General features: G+C 39.2%; 1 protein-coding gene across 1 annotated transcript in view; it reads right to left on the bottom strand.

Annotated features, from left to right (window-relative positions):
- The window catches only part of ptprsa (protein tyrosine phosphatase receptor type Sa), a 250,934-nt gene that overhangs the window by 96,276 nt on the left and 134,754 nt on the right, over positions 1–19,904 (bottom strand). Inside the window, exons 4-5 of the mRNA XM_055164546.1 lie at positions 16,761–16,906; positions 13,632–13,773 (exon numbers count right to left, since the gene is read on the bottom strand). Coding sequence (XP_055020521.1) covers positions 13,632–13,773; positions 16,761–16,906 — 288 coding nt within the window. The remainder of the gene's footprint in view (positions 1–13,631; positions 13,774–16,760; positions 16,907–19,904) is intronic.

Below are 19,904 nucleotides of genomic sequence, written 5' to 3'. Positions count from 1 at the left end.
TTACTTCAAAATGAAAGGTAACTATTTCTATAAAATATGTCAGTCCTTCCAAGCTAATTTTAACATTTTAAATACTTTTTTTTTTTTTTAAATCATGTACCTTCATCAACAGTTCAAAGATCGAATAACACAAGATATGATGAAATACATCCATTTATTTACATGATTTGCAGGTCTTTGAAATTTGGGAAATATTTTTTGTTCCATGTTGCATACATGGTCTGTTTAAAACATATGTAACTTTAGAACCAAAAATGGTACAGAAAAAAGGTCAACAGTTTCATAAACTAGAGTACATACACTATCTGTTGAACACATTTTTATATAAAATGCATTAACTTGAATTTTTGGCCTTGCTGTTTACTTCTGCTTGACCGGGCCCCACTACCAACTGTCGCCCCAGTATGAGTATAAAATTTGTAAAACTCTATGTTGATACTAGGGATGGGCATTCGATGAAATTTTCTTAATCGATCGTCGGAAGAATTAACAATCGATTATCGATTAATCATTAACGTTTTTATATTAAAATGATCATCATTATTATTACTATCTGCACTACTAACCTGCATACATAAATTCAACTTTACGACATATAAACCGTAACGACTCTAGAGCCACATCAATCCGTTTGAGATTTTAATGTGTTTAACGCAGTTTTGCGCAACTCTCACAGAAACGAAACTTAAAACCGCATCGCTAATTTGCAGAAACTAAGCGAAGATAAAACTACAGCTCTTGTGTCGCTGATGCGGTTCAATTTCTGTTGGATTAAAAGGCATTACTCAGTGGAATACAGGTTAGTGTGACCATATTTGCGTTTGTCAAAACCAGGACACCGTACCGGGGGAGGGAGGTGGGGACTCGTCATCGACATTGCGCAACTCTCACCTGGCAAAACTTTTTCCCACTGGACACCAAAACATATGTGCTGCTTTGTACACTGTGCACATGGACTCACACTTGTCCCGAACGCAACGGAAAGCGTGGAATTTCTTGTACAAGTCATCGTTAAATACGCATTTGCGTTGCAAACTGACCGACTTCTGAGTGCAAAGAGCTACATGTACGGACCCCTGTTTGGTCACGCTACGCATAGCAACCTACATTCGGTTTGTTGATTAAAATGAACGTAATCGAAGACATTCTTAATGATCAATTATCGATTAATCGATTAATCATGCCCATCCCTAGTTGATACTAAAAAAAAGGCTTGATACTCAATATCATTTCCAAGAACCTACAATTATTGCAAACCCCTTTTTAACAACATAATGTAATTTGTCTTTTTTGGTATCGATTAGAATGTGTGCATTTTTTACAAACCTAATTTACACCCACTACAGTTTGAACATTTTCATTTCCAGCTTCAATCGGCCTTAGAGATAACATGTCTGTACATATACCAGAATCTGTATCGGTGTTCACTTCACATCAGAGTACTGTTATGTCTATTCTGTGGATTGGACAATGGCGAAGAAAAAAAAAAAATCAGTAAGATGCCTTTAGTGTTCTCCCCAAAAAAAGCTCCTAATGGGAACACTTAGCTGGACACTGCTGTTTGAAAAGCCTTCCCAGAACTATTTAAATTCAGCAAAATGAGTGGAAAGCAGAGCAAGGCCCCTGCAGAATAGCTTGAAGAATGCACAAAGAAAGACAGGTGAACATTGACACAGAAAGATGGAGGGACAAAGAAGGATAGCGACACAAGGGGAAATCTAATCACAGCGTCTCTGGCCCCGGCCCCCGATAGCCCGCTCGCTCCGAAGAGGCATCTCAGGCTGAATAATGGTTATTATAGAGCCAGCACTCAACCCCTTACTCCCCTGTGTCTGTGTTCCAGGAAAGTTGGTCCAGTCCAGCCCACATTGGTATTCTCCACAGTGAGTGCAGCAGCCACCAAGGACATTTACATCCAAATCTCAAGAAATAAAAGCTAAGCAAAACAGTCTGGGGGACAAAATGAGGCGAGATGGGCGGCAGGCTCCATCAATACTGCAACAACAGATTTAGTAGAAATAGACATTGCGTGAAGATAAAGGCGAGGTGTGAACTTAAGAATTTTAGATTCAAGAACATATGTTTTAGACATGTTTTGATACATTATAGATTTTAGCAGACTTTCATTTATTATTTTACCTTGAATAAAAAATGATTCCCCTCAACATTACCAAAATGATAATTAAAACACTTGGACAATAGAATGCTTACATTTACATTAAATCGTAGTACTTTCATTTTCGTCTGCTCTCAGTCGTCCAGGTAGTCTCCATAGTGGTCTGTGATGTTCGTATGTCATATGGTTTAGTATGGCATATTTGAGTTTCAATGCTTTCTGCACTCCTGCTGTCTTCGCAGTGGTCAAGATTTGTTTGTTTCTGGCACTAAAAATTGTAATGGACACAAATTTATTTCCAAAAATAAAAATCTGGAATTGTGCACATTAGTATCTTTTGCTACATTTGTTTTGTTGTAATTACATGGTAAAAATGTTGCCTATTGTTACCCCATGCATAAATACTAAATACCAGTCCAAACATTGAACAAAGCATGCTGACTACAAGCTGCTTCCCTGATAAAGTGAAACACCACGATAGACACACCATAGACAAGATAGAGGAGTAATTGCCTAGAACAGTGCCAACGGTCCCCTGCTAGCGCTGAGAAGAGGTGGAGTGAAGAAGACAAAACATAAAAGTGGGCAAAAATGTGTTTATCCAACTGCGCCAGAGGAAGTTTATTGAGACTTATCTTTTTTGTTCTGTCCCTGTCTTTGTTGTCAGGCTCCCAGGGCGTGTGGGGTGAGACAGGAGTGCTCCAGGGGAGACAGGAGATGAAGCCAAGGCCATTAAAGGAAGTGTCCCACTGTAGACTGCAGACGTCAGACAGTCCGCTCAGCTTTAGTGGTGGGTGGCTTGGTGTGCGTGTGTGTCTGTGTATGTGTGTATCAGACTTGGGTACATGTGCAGTTGTGGAGAGACTGTGGAGAGGAGGGGCGCTGGCACAAAGGGCTCAACCATGACGTCAATGGTACTCTGCCATTAAGATGTTGACTTTATTGTTATGCTGGAAGACACTAGAATTTGCGTGTGTTCAAACTGTTTAAAGTGTGCAAATGTTTAATATTTTGTACTTGCCAAGATTCAGAGTATTAGTGACGTAAAGGCCCCTGAATAGACTTCTGAATTGATTTTGTAGCAGGTAATTTTGAACTCAGTGGGGTTCAAATCTATCTGCTAAAACGATGTCCCCATTTAAAAAAAAAAAAAAAAAAACATACTTAAGGGCAAACAGGAAATCATTAAAAGTGTTTGGAGGCCTTATACTTTTTTGTTTTTGAGTGGAGACTATGCTGTATGTGTGTGTTTGTTCAAAATTCAATAACATTTTTTTTAATAAGTATAATTGTGTGCAATCATTAGATATCCTTTGCTTGTTATAATGCATAATGGCTACTATTCAAATCATTGTGGGCATTCAAGATCTAGTCTAATTAGAGAATGAAAACAGAAAATAAAAAGTAAACTTTGGGGGTCATAGTGAGTAATTTTAGACTGTCAAATTAAGTCCAAAATATGAGCCAACAAGGTCACCTTTGTCCAAAGCCTGAATAAATAAACATGGCTGCACTGGGCCAACTTGCCAGACTAAATGTGCGAAACACTAGATTATTTGAAGTGGAGATCTGCGGGCCAAATACCAAAAGAAATTTACAGGCTAATACAGTATACATAGGCTACTAAAAGTGGTCTACAGCAGATCTATGTGATAATAGTTGAAGACAAGAGAAATAATACTTAGTGCTCACATCTAAACCTTTGAGACCTTAAAGGTGCACTGTGTAACTTTTCTATCTATTTTCTACCACCTGCCTGTCTTCATGGAGATGGAATTGCTTTGCCTAGAATATTCTACAGTGTGGAAATAAACTCTCTATCATAATAGAGAAAAGATCCTGGGCAGATCTATGGAGAAGCAAGCCTGAACATAGTAAGGCTTCATATTTTGCAAGGCATTTTTGAGCTATAAAAACCCTGCAACTGAATACTTGCAAGGCAGATAAAGAAGTTAAATGCCATACTGTGGAACATTCCATGCAAATAAATAACATCTCCATGGGGACGAGCACCTAGCTCACCCTGTCCCTTAGAAGTTATATTGCACCTTTAAGTGAAGGAACTTCAAAAATAAGTCCTCTGTCTGAAAAAACAGTGCTTGTTTAGTGGTATCCCGAGCCACTGTGACTAAGCCAGTGAAAAGCTGGTGAAATATTAAAGTGTTATCAAAGACGTGTTTGGGCCACGCTCGCAGAACAAGTGGCATAATTGCGTGTCACAGCTAATTAATGATGGCATTGATGAGAAAGTGTGTGGGGAGGAGTCCTGACAGCTCATTCAGCCCCAGCATGCATCAGGTCCCGTGCTCTCAGTAAGTCATCTGCACAATCTTATAGTTTAATGTGGCTTTAATAGAAAAAGCATTGAAAATAGTGTTCTCGTTCAATACCACGCTACATTCTGATGATAGGCAGAGGAACCAAGCAGCAATTTTGGCATAATTTTCTTCTGAAAAGCCACGTTTGACAAAAAATGTTGGATTGCAATCGTTTTCTCTTTGTCATTTAAAGAAACCTGCTCCAAAAGGAACATTGTGTTGAGGGAAGAAAACAATTTCTGTTTGGTTGTCAAAACAGAATGTGTTTCATACAAAAAGGTGGTATTTGGAAAAAAATGATTTCGAGTTTCATCTATTTTCATAAAAAGGCAAATAGGTTCAATATCAAAGGCCAAGTAAATGGGAATACAATATGTGCCGCATAGCTTTATGAACAGAGGAATGTAATGTTTATAAGACAAGTGCACTGAGTGTGTTTTGATAGATGGTAGTTTGAAACAAAAGACACTAGGACAATCTGGAGCCCTGTGATGGTCAGTACTGTGTTGCAGAGTTACATGTTTCTTGGTTTGTAAGGTTATTGTCATGGTATGGATGCCACACTTGCCATGACACAGCTGTAGTTACAGAGGTATGTTGCTAGTATTGAGCCTGATGATAAATGAATGAAAAATGCCTCATGCAAAGTGCTGTACTTAGAGTGGTACTTAATAATTCAGTGCATCTCAACCTGGTTCCACCTGGCTACACAGTTTATTTGATGCTTTCTTGCCCCCTGCTCTGTATGTTTAACAATACTTCCTTTTACAAGCCGGACTTTGTTTCCACAGGTGTGGCAGGCCCTGTGCTTGTGGGGCAAATCATCTCAACTCTGTCAATCGCACTGGGCCCGGGCTGACCTCTGCGATGTCGGGCTCTCGTCACCTGGGTTTGGGCTTCATGAATATTCACAAAGCTTCTAGTCCAGCCTGTATCCCACCGCTCGTCTTTATGCATGAGATGGGCCACTCCAAAGGTCGTCACTCACACACTTCCCACTGCCTTTTCCCTATTCTCATTTTCAGGCTTAAGTACAGAGCAATGCCCTTCTCTCCTATGGTCTGGAGTCAAATTCACGTATTATACAGGTGAGAAATTAAAACTTTTTACCAAATTACAAACTTTTCTTCCTATATCTTCTGAAATAATAAAATCACCCAAGCATAGAGACCTCTTCTGATAGACTACAGAAGAATATACAAAGTCAATTTGAACAAAAACCTTATACATGTATTAAAAAACACATTAACATTAACTCATTGTTTGTTTCTATAACTTAATCTAACCGCCCATGTCTGCTTTCTATTCCTCTGCATAATATGGCCTCTGCATGTCTTAAGTATCTCGACTTGCACTTCCTACTTTGGCATTACATGAAACTGATGGTGAAGGGTTCAGGATGCGGCCACCCCTAAAGGCAAGCTTCTCTCACTTATCCCACTCAGCCCGTACCACCTCGTCTCCTTCACTGGCTTCCTCCTTTGCTTTACCACAAGGCTTTTGTTCCCCAATCCTCATCCCCCAATCACACATGATTACTGCATTACAGCTCTGCAGGATCAAAGGATTCTAAGGCCATAAACTCTCATCGGAGTGAATTTTCTTCTAGCTGAACTTTTTTTTTTCCCCTTTTCCTCCTAGACAGAGGAGTATGGAAACTACAAGACAACACTCCAGGAGGCATACAAATTGCAATATATCGAAATAGGGTGTGCAAAGGGAAAAGCAGACAAAAGATTCTCCAGAGAGGAATTTTTCAAAAGTGAAGAAAGTAGTAAAGTCACAGAAGGACAGCAAAAGAGCTCCCCGCTGTTAAACTTCTTAAGCCTGCAATAAGGGTTCAGGGCCACAAGGGCCATCCACATGAACACAACAGAACTATTGATCTGTTGTGTGCGTCAGCCTGGAACTAGTTGGACCAATAAAAGCTCTGAGCAGATATTTGTTTTTCTAACTTGCATGGGCATTCAAATCGACTGTGGGTGTAAGAATTAACTCAACCAACAGCAGAACTTTCTTTTGTTACTTTTTCTTTTCTTAAGTTTTTTTTATATATATATATTTATGTGTGGTGAGAGAGTAAAATAGGAGCCAGGAGTAAGTAACGCAATGTAAAATACTTTGAAGGGGAAAAAGCCAAAGCATAAATTATGTGTACAATAATAAAAAATGTATACATTCAAAGCATGTGATAATGATAATAATTACACTACTATGTCTACTTCAACACTTGGATAGAAACAACAATTAACTTGAATAATTATACAGTTTGTTTTAATCTGAATCAGCTAAAATAATTCTTCTAGGAATTGCAAATAAACACATCACCATAATATATTAGCCATCCACACATGTGTTTCTCTAGCTAAGCTTACAGGGGAAGAAATAGGGCAAAGGTCATACTCTAGTCATGAATAAAAAAGGAGAAACAGTCAGTCTGCCGCTGATGCAGACTGATCTTAAACTGTCTCATTTTTTCTCTACCTGCCTTGAAGCTCCATCGCTGCTGTACACACACAAATAGAGGCTTTAACCCCCATCACTGCCTTCACGTCATCTCACTCCTTTTCTCTGTAGTGCACACCTAGTTGTGTTTCACCACGTGTCTTATGTATTTTTTATGTTCTGTCCTGGCTTCACCCCCGTTCTGTAAATAAAACAAGCTCAAGTGAGTATACAACCTGCCTATACCCACTTACCAAAGCACCCATGCAATTGTCCTTTAAATTAAATATGTGCACGCTTTTTCCTGTATGATGATAATATAGAGAAATTGTCTCTTTTTGCAAACGAAAGAGAACTAGCATTTCTATTTGTGCAATGGCTGTATAAGGATCTACAATTAAATTTCTCCATTACCCACTCTTGCAGAAGCAGCAAATTAGAAGACAGGCTGATCAAACAGTCGGCCCGCCACGCACCGCTAGTCCCTGGATAACAGCGGGTACGCCTGGTAAACCTGACTGGCACAATGTTGCTCTAAAGCAGATGGAGCTTCTAGTCTAGTTAAAGCCAGCAATTCGAACGTTGAAGTATGGCTCCCAGGCAGCTAGCTCTACCCCCTATAACAGTGCATATGTGTGTTTAAATTAGGAAATAGCAAGTGATGGCAGACAGGGAAGGTACTTTGAGCGGTTCCATCTGGACTAAGGTGAGGGAGAAGTGAGCAGATTGCCACTGTGAAAAGGTCAGTGCCGGGTCTATGTGGTGTTTTCTCATTAGATGGTTTTAGGTAACCTCCTAATGCAACTTTATGGACTTGTTTTCACACCAATTAAATTTGATTTGTTAGGTTCTTGTACATGCAAAAACTACGTAAGTGTAATTCTTTTGGGCTGTAGGTAACTGGAACATGTCCAAGCAACTATAGTCTTAAGGAGAGGTGCTCAGTGGACAATGGTTAATCATTTGCAGGGCTGACATGGGGCATCATAATTCATTTAGGGTTCATTTGGGTTGCCCCAGTGGCAACAGAGGACATGCTTATGGGGACAATAAAGTTTACCTTAACCTTACCTCAACCTTTTAATTTGAATAGTTGCAATTATCAAATAGCAACGACTGCATTTTTTTTTTAGGTAAAAAGAATTTCCTCTGCAAGCAAAATATCCTTCAGACTTTTATGTAAAAAATGCTTATCCTGTAGTTTAGACATGTACTGAAATGCATAAAAATGCTCAAAAAGTGCACTGAACTGCATCCTGATTTGAAAATGTATAATGTAAATATAACTGCTAAATATATTGAGTTTTTTCCCCAGCTACACACATGATTTAGTTACGTGTGTAAATTCCCAAATAGCCATACTAACAAAGGAAGGCAAGTAGAGATTAAAGCAGCAACCTCCTTTTTGCAGCACAGGAGACACAAACATTACAACTGTTTAACTGACTACAGTAACAAAACATGAAATAATATACCTCCTACAGTGACAGCTCTCCCTAGTTTCCTCGAGGGGGAGTTTTATTTACAACAATAATCACAACTCTCAAACTCTACAAGTCTAAATGACAGGCACCTAGAGATATGTCTCCCACCATCACCCCCTACACCACACCATGACAGTATCTCGCCAGAATATTTGCCTCCTTTTGACACTCGTCTGGAAAAAAACAGAAAGAGGAAATTACAGAAAACCCACAGCGAGCCGTGCTTTGTGTCAGATCTCAGGAGCGTACGTGCGGGCTTGTCAGTGGCTCTCCAAGGACTCTGCGAGAACTGTGCGCTAGTCCTGTACCGCCAGATGGCCCCCCTCTTAGGTATTCAGACAAGACAGTGAAGCAACAGTCAAGGAGTCACCGCCCGCCACTAAACACATGAGCAGAGACACAGGGCGGGGCTGCTGGGAAGATGTCATCATTCAACCGGGTGCGTTTCAACTGCAGTGTGACGAGGTGAAATCAGCTGGGATATTCAATACAATAATGATACAGAGAGACTGAGAAAAGGGATGTCAGAAGTGCTGAGACCCACATACTAACCGATACTGAAACTAGGATTTAAACTAGATTCGGACAACGTATCAATACTTTAAAGATACACTCTGTAACTAATTTCTTTTAGTGTATATCATTGCGCTGCTTGGAATGTTCCATAGTATGACATTAAATCTACCTTACATGTGGTTTCATAGCTCAGAATACCTAGAAAAACAGGTATCGTAACTGTTGCCTCTCCATAGATCTGACTTGTAACTTGGTCTGGTTTGGTCTCCATGAAGATAGACAGGTTTAATGCCATACTGTGAAACATTCCAAACAAAGCAATAACATCTCCATGAAGAAAAGCATTTGACAAACCCTCCACCAGAAAAGATACACCTCTAAGAATGGCATAAAAATTGGATCTTTCCTGAACAGTTCTAGAAATATCTTGATCTATATTAACACTAGTATAAAACCGAATAGAAATATTAAAGGAACTACAACTATTTTCTGCTTGTGTCAGTATTGAGCCTTTCCCTCGGTAGATGTAGCAATTATCAGTTCACAAAGGGTGTAATTTTGTAGGTAAAGATTACCCAATGGAAAAGTCAATAGGACATAAATGATGAGTGAAAATACTATGTTGGAGTCCAAGTTTAAAACATAATTGTACACCCCTGGCTGATTGGCAGGTTTTTACATTAGATATCTTTCATCTCTTTAACCAGCTTTACTGTAACTGGAGTAGTCAATGTGAGTAAGTGTCTTGCCCAAGGACATAAGAGTATGTACAATGGGTTAGTGTAGTCACAATGCTAAAAAAAATGTAAATCCGATCCAAAACTATTCAGAAAAGGTCCAACTTTTTCCTTTTATGTGATTACTTATTGAAGTGAGTATATAGTTCTAGTATTATTTTTAATATTGGTTAGTATCCAGATGATAGTAACTTTGTGTGAGCTTCCACAAGCACCCATATACTTAAGTAATCATTAAAGAAGTAAAGAAAAATGCATACTAGTATTTGTAAATGCTATACTTGCCAACTGTATCTGTTCTAGTAATTCCATTTCAATATCTTCCACTCAAAGCCACATGGTAAATGAGGTCTCACCACTGCACATGAAAGTAATCCACAGCCAACTAAAATTGTAGAAATTAAATCAGTTGTTTAGGAACAGAAGGAGACCATAATCCTGATTTTGTATGGCTACAACTCAACAATTTGATATCTGGCTTCTTGTTAATATGGCCCACTTAGGCTATCTTAGATTTTAACTACTAATAATTCTCAACCTTGCTCAGCTTTTTTGAATCAGGAAAAAAATCAAACAGTTACTGAATATGCAACTATTAAAACTAGTATGGAAACTAGATACTTATTTGAACAGGTATTGATGCAAAAAAAGTCACATTCAGAGGACAAAAATGAACATTTCCTGAATAGCTTTAGTATAAAACCTCATAGACTAGTATACGCCGCTATGGAGCCTACCTGGACGGAGGGATTACCCAGATATACAACCACATGGTAATATAAAAGAGAGTACTACGATTAAAAGTTGAAAAATCTGTTGTCTAAATAAAGAGTGTTTTCTGTTATCATTCAGTATCGAGTCTAATCCTGGGTATTGTGACAACAGAAGTATAACAACACAATCTATAATGTATAGTGTATCAGACTGAAGTAAAAAGTCTAACGTTAAATGAATCCCTATGAGCAGCCATGCACATTACACATGGATGCACATGCCATGACATCTGGACAAACTGTGCTGTAGTATGTCACTACCAATTATCTGTTCTTTTTCCTGTTGGCTTGTCTTTACTGCACATGGGCTCCTATGGCTTTTCTGGCCAAGTCACCCATCCTTGTGCCCTATATTCCTCGTCTCCTAGTCCCAAACCACAACTCCTGTTTACTGCCACTGCGTCCCTAGTGCCTTGTCCCATTTCCCATAATCCTTTGCCCCTGTTCCAAGAAGCCATGTACGCCTTTTGTCCTCCTCACCTGCTCCCACCACGCCATTCTTCAGCTATTGCCAACTCAGTTATTTTTGCTTGCCTTTTCAGTCTTATTTTCTCAAGTTCTCCAAATCCCCTCCATTTTCTTCCTTTGCAATTTCCTGACAGTCTTTTTGATAACAGGTTAACGCCGGGAGCTCGACCTCATTAAGGATGGAAAACAGTGGAAACTATGCTTCTTTGGGCTGCGTGGCTCAGCTTGCACATGGTCCTTCATCACGGCACTGTCAGATTCTTTGCTCAGTGCAGGTCTTGTCTGGGCAGGAGAGTCGCTGTCTTGCTTAAGGCTCAAGGGGGAAGCTTGTCTGCTCGTTCCAATAACTTTTCATTTTGCTTTATCTCCGGCGGGCTGCCCTACGCCTGGCCATGTGCACTTTCACTCGGCCTGATACACAAGTGAGAAAGGGGCCAGTTTGTTCATCTCTGCTTATTTACTGAAAGCAGTATAGTACAAAATCAATCCATGAATTTGGTCCTGAGAAATAGCCTTAGATACAAAACTACAGATTTTTCATATATTTATCATGGTAGGAGTCTGCTATGAAGTTATGTTTTGTGCCATTGTTGAGATGACCTTCAGATGCTTGTTAAAATGTTGTGTTTATTTACAATGTTTCATGTTATGTAAGTGTCCTTGTTTAAATAACATTTCAGATATAGTCGTGGTTAAACATTTCAGATTGTTCTAGTCAATTAATGTGTATATAGGAGCCATAAAAAGAGCCAAAGCCTCTAGAAAAGTTGCATGGTAATTAAACATCATCTACTGAAAGATCCTAACGTGCAAGATATTACAATCACCACAGTTTATCCTTGTATAACAACTAAGGTATCAGCCAAGTCTCTCAAATCCGTGTTTCTGGGGGTTTGTATCTAACAATAACTACATCCTCACAATGCTGTTCCAGGCTTTCAATCTCTGGTCCAAACCCCCCTACTGTGCCCACTCACAAACACTCTCCACGGCTCCCCCCTCTCGCCCCTCTCGCCCCCTCTGCTGCCTGTGGATGTGAAAACGAGCGCGCCTCCTGCCAGCCAGTCAGCCAGCAGCCTCATCCAGCACCACAGACATGGCAGATGACAGAGACAGGGGAGGAGAGCAAAAATACGCTATTTGGAGCGGGGATGTGGAAGATAGAAGCATATTGAGAAAACAACAGGAAAGAAGGAAAATAGTGCGTGTCCATCTTCAACAGTCAAAGAGAGAAAAAAAACAATACTAGTGGGAAACTTTCAACTAGCAACTGTGATCTTTTAAATTGTTTCAGAGACTACATTGTGTATCTTTCTAGGGGGGCTTGTCTTTGCAATGATATTATTGCTTTGTCTGGAATATTCCACAGTACAGTTTTAAACAAATCCATCTGCATTCATTCAATTAAAGTTATTTTTGTTGCTCAAAAATACCCTACATTCTCACTTTGACTGGGGTCACCTCTATATAGATGTGGCCTGTAATTTTGCTTGGTGGCGTCACAAGCTTGTTTTTATGGAAATGGCCAAGTCTAATTAGCCAGGCTGACGCCACATAGTGCCTCCGCTCAATTTCATTTATCTCCAGCGACTAAGTCAGGAATCGGAATACACTAGATGGTTTGCAAGAACCCTGGAAGTTGTAGACTGTGCACAGACCAACCAGCGAAGAGTCAAACTCAAGCGCCTGTCTGGGTCCCTTTTGTGGTACCGCACAACAGTAAACAAAGCGGTCAAGATGGATGTAGACGAAGCCATACATTGTGTGCTGGCAATAATTCCTGAGATCGAGGATTTAAAGCCGGAACAAAGAGAATGTTTGGTGAATTTTATCAAGGGGAAAGACGTTATTGCCCTTCTTCCTTCGCATTACATATGCATTACATACATCATAACCAAATAGCAGCGATTGGTTAAATAAAAAAAGCACCTGCCTATCATCAAGCGAATGAATCCTAATGCTGCGAGGTCAGACAGTTTCCACGAAGTGAAACCGGTGGATGAATCAGGCTAAAGTCTAATACCATACTGTGGCAAATTCCAGGTAAAGCAGTAGAAAACAGACCCTCCACCTGAAAAATTACACAGTGCACCCACAGTGCAAGAGAAACCCATACAATAAAAGGTACACTTCTACTGTTTAAATTAAATGTATTTTTGTTTGTTCAAAATATGCTTAAATTTCTCCTCTAATTTACAGGTATTCATTGCTTTGAATTGAAAAATCAAAACTACTTAACTTTTTTGACCTCTTTCTATTCCTATTCCTTCACATAGCAAGAAAATAGTTAAGCTACTATTTAAGGAACAAAACACCTGTGCAATAAAAATCTCTGCAGTGGAGTGATAGGAAACCAATTTGAAACATTTATTATAAGTTATGAGTGTGCCCTCTGACCCCTCTATCTATAGGAAGCACTTATATAAATCCCATAATAGTCACTGATTTCATATCGACATTTCTGAACCACTTTGGACGTTTCAGTGACCAAGCAATTTGATTCATTCATGCTGCAATGGGTTTTCATCACTGCTAAATAGAGGTCTGGAGATCTGACATGAATGGACACTTGATTATGTATAATAAGGATTGGTTCAAATACATGTAAGAATAAAAATAAAACATAAAAAATACAGATTGCAAAGTACTGATGAGCTAAAAATGCCGTAGTGATGTCGTCAGGAGAAACCAGTGGAGCTAGCTGGTGGAAGTCCACTTGAATGATAGATTTGGCTGCAGGCCCTTTGCCGGTTGCTTCATAACGCGGTACTCACCTCGGATGATTGACAGCTTGGCGTTGACGGTGATTTCGCCCTCGCTGTTCTCAGCCACACATTCGTAGATGTTCTCGTCACGCGGCGCCCGCAGAGGCTGGATTCTCAACACGGCACCGGCTCCCTCGTCAAACTCTATGGTCTATGGAAAAAAAACAATGCAAGAAATGTGAAGTTTTACTGTACTTAAAATATATATCTAGTATACAGTAAATCAGTGGGAAATTATTGTAAAAAAAAATTAAAAAGTTATTATTTTAGTATTGAGTTTAACAAAACAAATATCATCGTATTAATTTTATGCATTGTTTAGCCTTATTTTAAACAGTTTTTATTTTTAAGCTGTTTTTTGTTTTAAAGGTGCATTTTGTAACTTTTCTGGTGGAGGGTCTGCCATTTGCTTGTCTCCATGGTGATGTTATTGCTTTGCCTGTGTTGTTCTCACAGTATGGCTGACAAATATATCTTAAACTTATTTAATTACAGTTTTTTTTTTTTTATTTTATTTCTCAATCTGAATTTCTGAGTCTTAAAACAAACATTATTTCGGTGATGGGCTCCACTTCTCCACAGATCTGATCAGTAACTTGGCCTGGTGATGTGGCCTGCTTGTCTCCATGGAGGTAGTTAAATGAAATGAGAGCAAAATGTAAAAAATACTGCTTGGTTTAACAATTTAACTTCAAGATATCTTTTTACTTTTTATGATATAATAGTAGCTCCATACTGTGTTATTTTTATGATGCTGTTCTAATGTCGGCACTAACAATTAAATGGCTGCTTCTGTGCCTTTATTTACCGTATAGTACAAACATTATCCCCTGAATACCATGCCTTTACAACAGTTATTTTCCTGCACTACACCTCTGCTGCCATATCTGGGTGATGCATTGGCTTTTTCTATGTTTCATCTTGTTTTTATCAGTAATTATGCCCTTTGTTCTCTACAGAGCCCTTTGTTGTGAACCTTGTTGCGAGGGCTTTCTTATAAACAAAACGAGTCTTGCCTCAGAAGTGGGCACATGGGCTGAATGCTGAGCAGGGCTGCGCCGGACTGAGAGCACCACAGCTAATCATTACATTTAAGCACACAGATAATAATGCTCTTTACGTTCAACTGGTCCTAGGGCTAGAATTTCAAACAACACAAACCGGATGCCCACTTGAACTAAAATGTCCGAGTTTAAGGGTATATTTATTTAGTGATACAGTCATTTCATTTTCCCATAGTAACCAGGGCAACGCTTCTCCTATAGTAAAGTCCATTTTGATACTGCAGTCACTCTATCAAGGCTTGGGACTGACACAGGTGCTCTGTTGTGACTCCTTGTGGCTGAATTGCGTAGCATTTTTTGGTGAAGGTCAATTACATAGCCTACTGTATATTGGTGGTTTTCATATTCTAGATTACAGTGTACGTATGTTGTACAAACACATGAGGGGCAAGACACGTTTTTTCCAATTGATTACATAGTACTTCGTAGTCAAAAATCCAAAAGGTAAGTTCACAAATGTTGAACACGGCGATTGCTATTATTGACTGGACCCAAGAACACTGTATTGCAAAAAGTCAGCATTTTTATATTAATTTCTGCTGCCCTGTATCTGTATAAAATAATATTGGTATAGGCTGATATAATGTTGTGATGTCATCTGAAATCCAGCAATTAGTCACACATTATGTTAGTATTTGTACCTGATTATAATTATAATTAATGAAGAAGGCTTGTTGGATTGGGAGACACAATAAAAAAAATAAGAGCCCCAAAGTGCTTCACCAAGTATTATGATCTTAGGTGGACAATGATACTGTATTTAATATTTTATCCATTTTAAACAGAATATTTCATTCTTGGTCAGTCTGCTCACAAACCCTGACTTTGATCTGCTAAGAGCACAGAGCAACAGAAGGATCACCCGTGTGTTCTGTCCTCTCAAAAAGTGACTTTGGAGATACAAGTGCAAGTCTGGAGTGGCCCCCGCTGCTTCCAGTCTCAGGGCTGTGCTGCTAATTAGACTAAAACACTGTGGAGCGCAGCATCATGATCAATATCAAAGCAGCTGTCTAGAGGCTAGCGCAGGGGAGAAGCGCGTAACTACTTCAAAAAAGTCCCCTCACTAATTTTTATTTTGGTTTAAATGGAGGAAAGAGAGCGTCCGTTCTGGCAGGATTCTTTCCGCCCTTGGCTTTGTTTCTCACTTAGCATGCAGCAGTAAAAAGTGTACAAACACAGCCTGTCTTTTTTATTTTGCCCTCTGTTGGGATGCGACTTGTCCCCCGGCGCTGTTGTCACTTCCACTGTTTGTGCTTTCTTAGCCCCCTTGCTTTTAGTTGTCTACCCACTGCGCTGTGTGCCAGTGCATTCATGTCTATCTCACAGAGCAGTTGTGTGGTAGTTAATGAAAGCAACTTTTTAATTAAGAGACACTGAGCATCAATCAAGACTTTTGGAGATGCCATCTGGGACGCCTGCCGAGAACTCCACAACAAACATCATGAGAAGGCTCATTCTCACAGGCTGAATGATGTGCTTGTATGAACGAAGAATGTAACAGCGCCGAGTTAGTCAAGAGTTCAGAGGAGCGGATAAATGGGTGGATGCTTTTTGGATTCAAATTAGTTCAAATTAAATTTAAAAGAGTGAATACCAGCTGTAACAAGACTACTTTTGAATGTAACAGAATACTGCACTGTATGATTTTATGAACATTCATTTGGGGGACAAAAGGCAATGCTTCTGTACTGATTGTATTTTCATAATAATAATAAAATAAAAAAAAAACACACACAATATTTCATGTATATTGAGTCGTGTTCACACTTGCACCAACACATTTGGGGCAAAACAGGGACTAAATCTGGACTAGACCAGGACTTAACCAGGACTGGAAAAAGACCAAATCAAATAATGAATATCATGATTGAACTGGGCTCATACCCTGAACTGACCTGAAACAAAACCAAATCAAGTCCAGCTTTATTTCCATAACACATTTAAAGAAATTCACAGTTTGCCTAAGTGCTGCTGAACAGACTATAATGGAACAATCACTAAAAAGTTTCTCAAGTATAATACTATTTTAGCCTGAAAATGTTACAGCTATACCTAATGTCTTCTCCAAACTCACCTCTATGCGTTGAGAGTTGACTTTTTTGCCCTTCTTGTTCCAGCTCACTCTGGGCTTGGGGTCGCCCGTCGCTTGGCACACGAAGGAGACCACTCCCCCTGAGACGCCAATCTGGTCAACAGGAACTTTAGTGAAGCGAGGTGGTGCTGAGGAAAAAGAGAAAGAAGAAAAAAGAAAAAAAAACGACATTAGCCGCAAGATGAATGCACAGAGCCAAGTCAGCCTCTTCTCTGGCCGAATTAAAGGGTGTAATTACATTTCTGAAAGGACAGCCCTTTTCGAACAGCCGCATCCACACAACATTCTCGTGCAGCTTTAGAATGTCACACAATAGCGCGCTAACTCATCTCACGCCTTTAATCTTCTGCTATAACTCATTCTCGCTACTCCGCCAAGCTTCGCCATTTGACAGTTCACCAGCAAACCAAATAAACAACCAGAAAGTCATTGGAGATACCGAGGACTGGCAGACAATTAAATGGACTGGTGAATACATGCGAAAGATTTGAAACTTGGCAATAACTGCGACTACAAAGCACTGAGCATCGAAAAGAAAAGTTATTATCAACTTTTGTACGGACTGGTGTGGATTCACAGCTAGCTACCATCTGACGCACAGCCCAGTTAACAATCATTATCACAATAGCGGAGTTTTTGTTCACAAATTGGCTGTCTAAAATAGCTTTTCAGGTGTTATAGTCATTTAAAATTGGAATAGGCATTGCTACTTTTTCATAGTGCAACTGAGCCAAGCACTTTCTTCGTATCCTATATATTTCTTAGCAATGGAAGACAACAACCATGAGCGAGGGTCTCCTGAGCATCTTGTTAAATGCGAATCATACAGATATGTGAGCATGATCAAACGGCCAGTGCATTCCGTCAAATGAATAATTAAGGAAGCATCGGCCTACACCGGTCTCCAGGCACAGCTAAACACATATGTAAGAGACTTCCTGCATTCATTATCTGAGTGGGTACTTTACAGCGAGCAGGAGAAATACCTGGAGACACAGGGACATAAAATTAAAAGGCTCTCTGAAATGCCTCAGGAGCGGAACAGAGCAACGCAACACGCAAAGTTCATTTTCAGTGGTCTGGATGACAATGTTTTAAACAAAGTAAAAATCATGAAGTATGTAATGATTTAACGTTAAAAAACAATCATACATCATATCAGCTCTAAGAACAATAAAACATAAAGCTAAATAAAATATAAGACGGAACTTAAAGGTGCACTGTGTAACTTTTTGGTTGGGTGTCCATCATCTGCTTGTTTCTATGGATATGGCATTGCTCTGCCTGGAATGTTCCACAGTATGACATTAAACAGCTCTACCTTACTTTTATTGAACTACAGGTAGTTTATATCTTAAAAATACCTAGAAAAACAGGCATTCTGACTTGGAGCTCCACAGATCTGACCTGTAACTTGTTCTGGCTTGATCTCCATAAAAATAGGACGGTTTAATACCACTCTGTGAAACATTCCAGACAAAGCAATAACATTTTCATGAAGAAAAGCATTTGACAGAGAAGTTTCACAATGCACTTTTAAAACTACTTGTGGTGCTGTTTTGAATGCTAAGCTGAATATAATGTTACCCTTTTAAAAATATAGATTCACATTTTTCTGATATTCATCGGTTACTGAATCACTGCAATTTATTCTTATTTCCTTTAAAATCACCTGCCTCTGTGTGAAACCCCTTATATGTGTTGGGTGACAGGTTCTAGATAGCTTCACTTAATAACACTCCTTTGTGAGAATAATACAATCTCCTCTTCTGGCACAACTTTCAATTGTATTTTGACATTAGACACCAGTGCTTTTAACACAGTGCTGTTCCCCTGACCTTTGTATGTCTGCAGAGGGACATATAGACTGGGGCTGGTGGCAGTACTTCTTTGATTAGATTTCCCCTGGCTGGTTTGACATTTTGCTTCTTTACATTCTCATTCACTTTTGTGTGGGAGTTATAATAAAGAATTAAATAAACTATAACACAACTCTACCGATTGAGAATGTCTATCAGGTTTAAACATCCTGACATAGTATCACCACAGTATTTCTAAGATCAAGAAGTTAACTAAAGTAGTGTGGTATAAGGACAGATTAAAATTAGGTGCCAAATGGAGGGTGAAATAAAATATCTGCTCTGATGCAGATTCCAACTATATTACTTTATTGTAGTTACGTATTAATATAGCAGCAGTATAGCAATTTATAGGCATTTAGGGTGCGTTCACACTTGTCCTTGTTCTTGGCTTAAGCTCAGTATGGTCCTGATATAAATTTGGTTTGGTCCTGGTCTAGTAATGGCTTAGTTCTAGAATTAATCTCTCTTAAGTCCCAATTTTGATGCAGTGTTTGTGTCAGTCTGAACATATCCTTCGACTGTTTGTCAAGAAAATAAATTATTGTCAACAAATGATTATTAATGTGTTCTTTAATGTTTATTATCCCTTCATTAAGTGCAAATCATTTGGTTTATTTCAATAAAAAATGGCATAGATAGTACGTTAAGTTGAATTGACCATATTCACCCAGCAGATAACGTAAACAATGTAGGTATAACTTGGGAAACAATACGACACTAACGCACAAACCAAAGAACTGAAGTGTGCGGGTGTGTGCCACGTCATATAAGATAACACCCTTGACTGTAAGCCTGAAAATGTCTAATACAGTGCAATTACCCCAAGTTTGCTGTGTGTGATTGTATGAACTATAATTAACCTTTTATTCAATTTTCTTGAGCATTGCGCCTCTGGGCCGCAGCTGCCAGCTACAGTTAATGTTAAACCTGCTTTTTTGCTTGAATTTGAACCTTGCCAAGTAGCTGGTAATTGCACCTTAGATGAGGTTGAATGGTGTCAGCACTTAAGCTGTTTAGCCTTTTTTCAAGTAATGAGTGATGGCACGGACCACACCATAAATTTAACAGATAGTGAAGGTGCATGCTGGGTCACAGATTCATCATCATTCAAAGGCTATTGTTGATGAGTACCTTCAGGGAAATCATCAATGGAAATGTCTGTGTGACTTTAAAAGGGCAAAAACATATTGTAATAAAACATTAGAACTTTCAGAATCCGCCTAAAGCTTAAAAACCCAATTTACTATCACAAAAATGATAGGCC

Source organism: Boleophthalmus pectinirostris, unplaced genomic scaffold, assembly GCF_026225935.1.
Source record: "Boleophthalmus pectinirostris isolate CB_2022bp ecotype Guang Dong unplaced genomic scaffold, ASM2622593v1 HiC_scaffold_7, whole genome shotgun sequence".
NCBI classification, from domain to species: Eukaryota; Metazoa; Chordata; class Actinopteri; order Gobiiformes; family Gobiidae; genus Boleophthalmus; species Boleophthalmus pectinirostris.
Note: the sequence above shows the minus strand (reverse complement) of the source record. Positions and strands in the feature narration are given on the sequence as shown.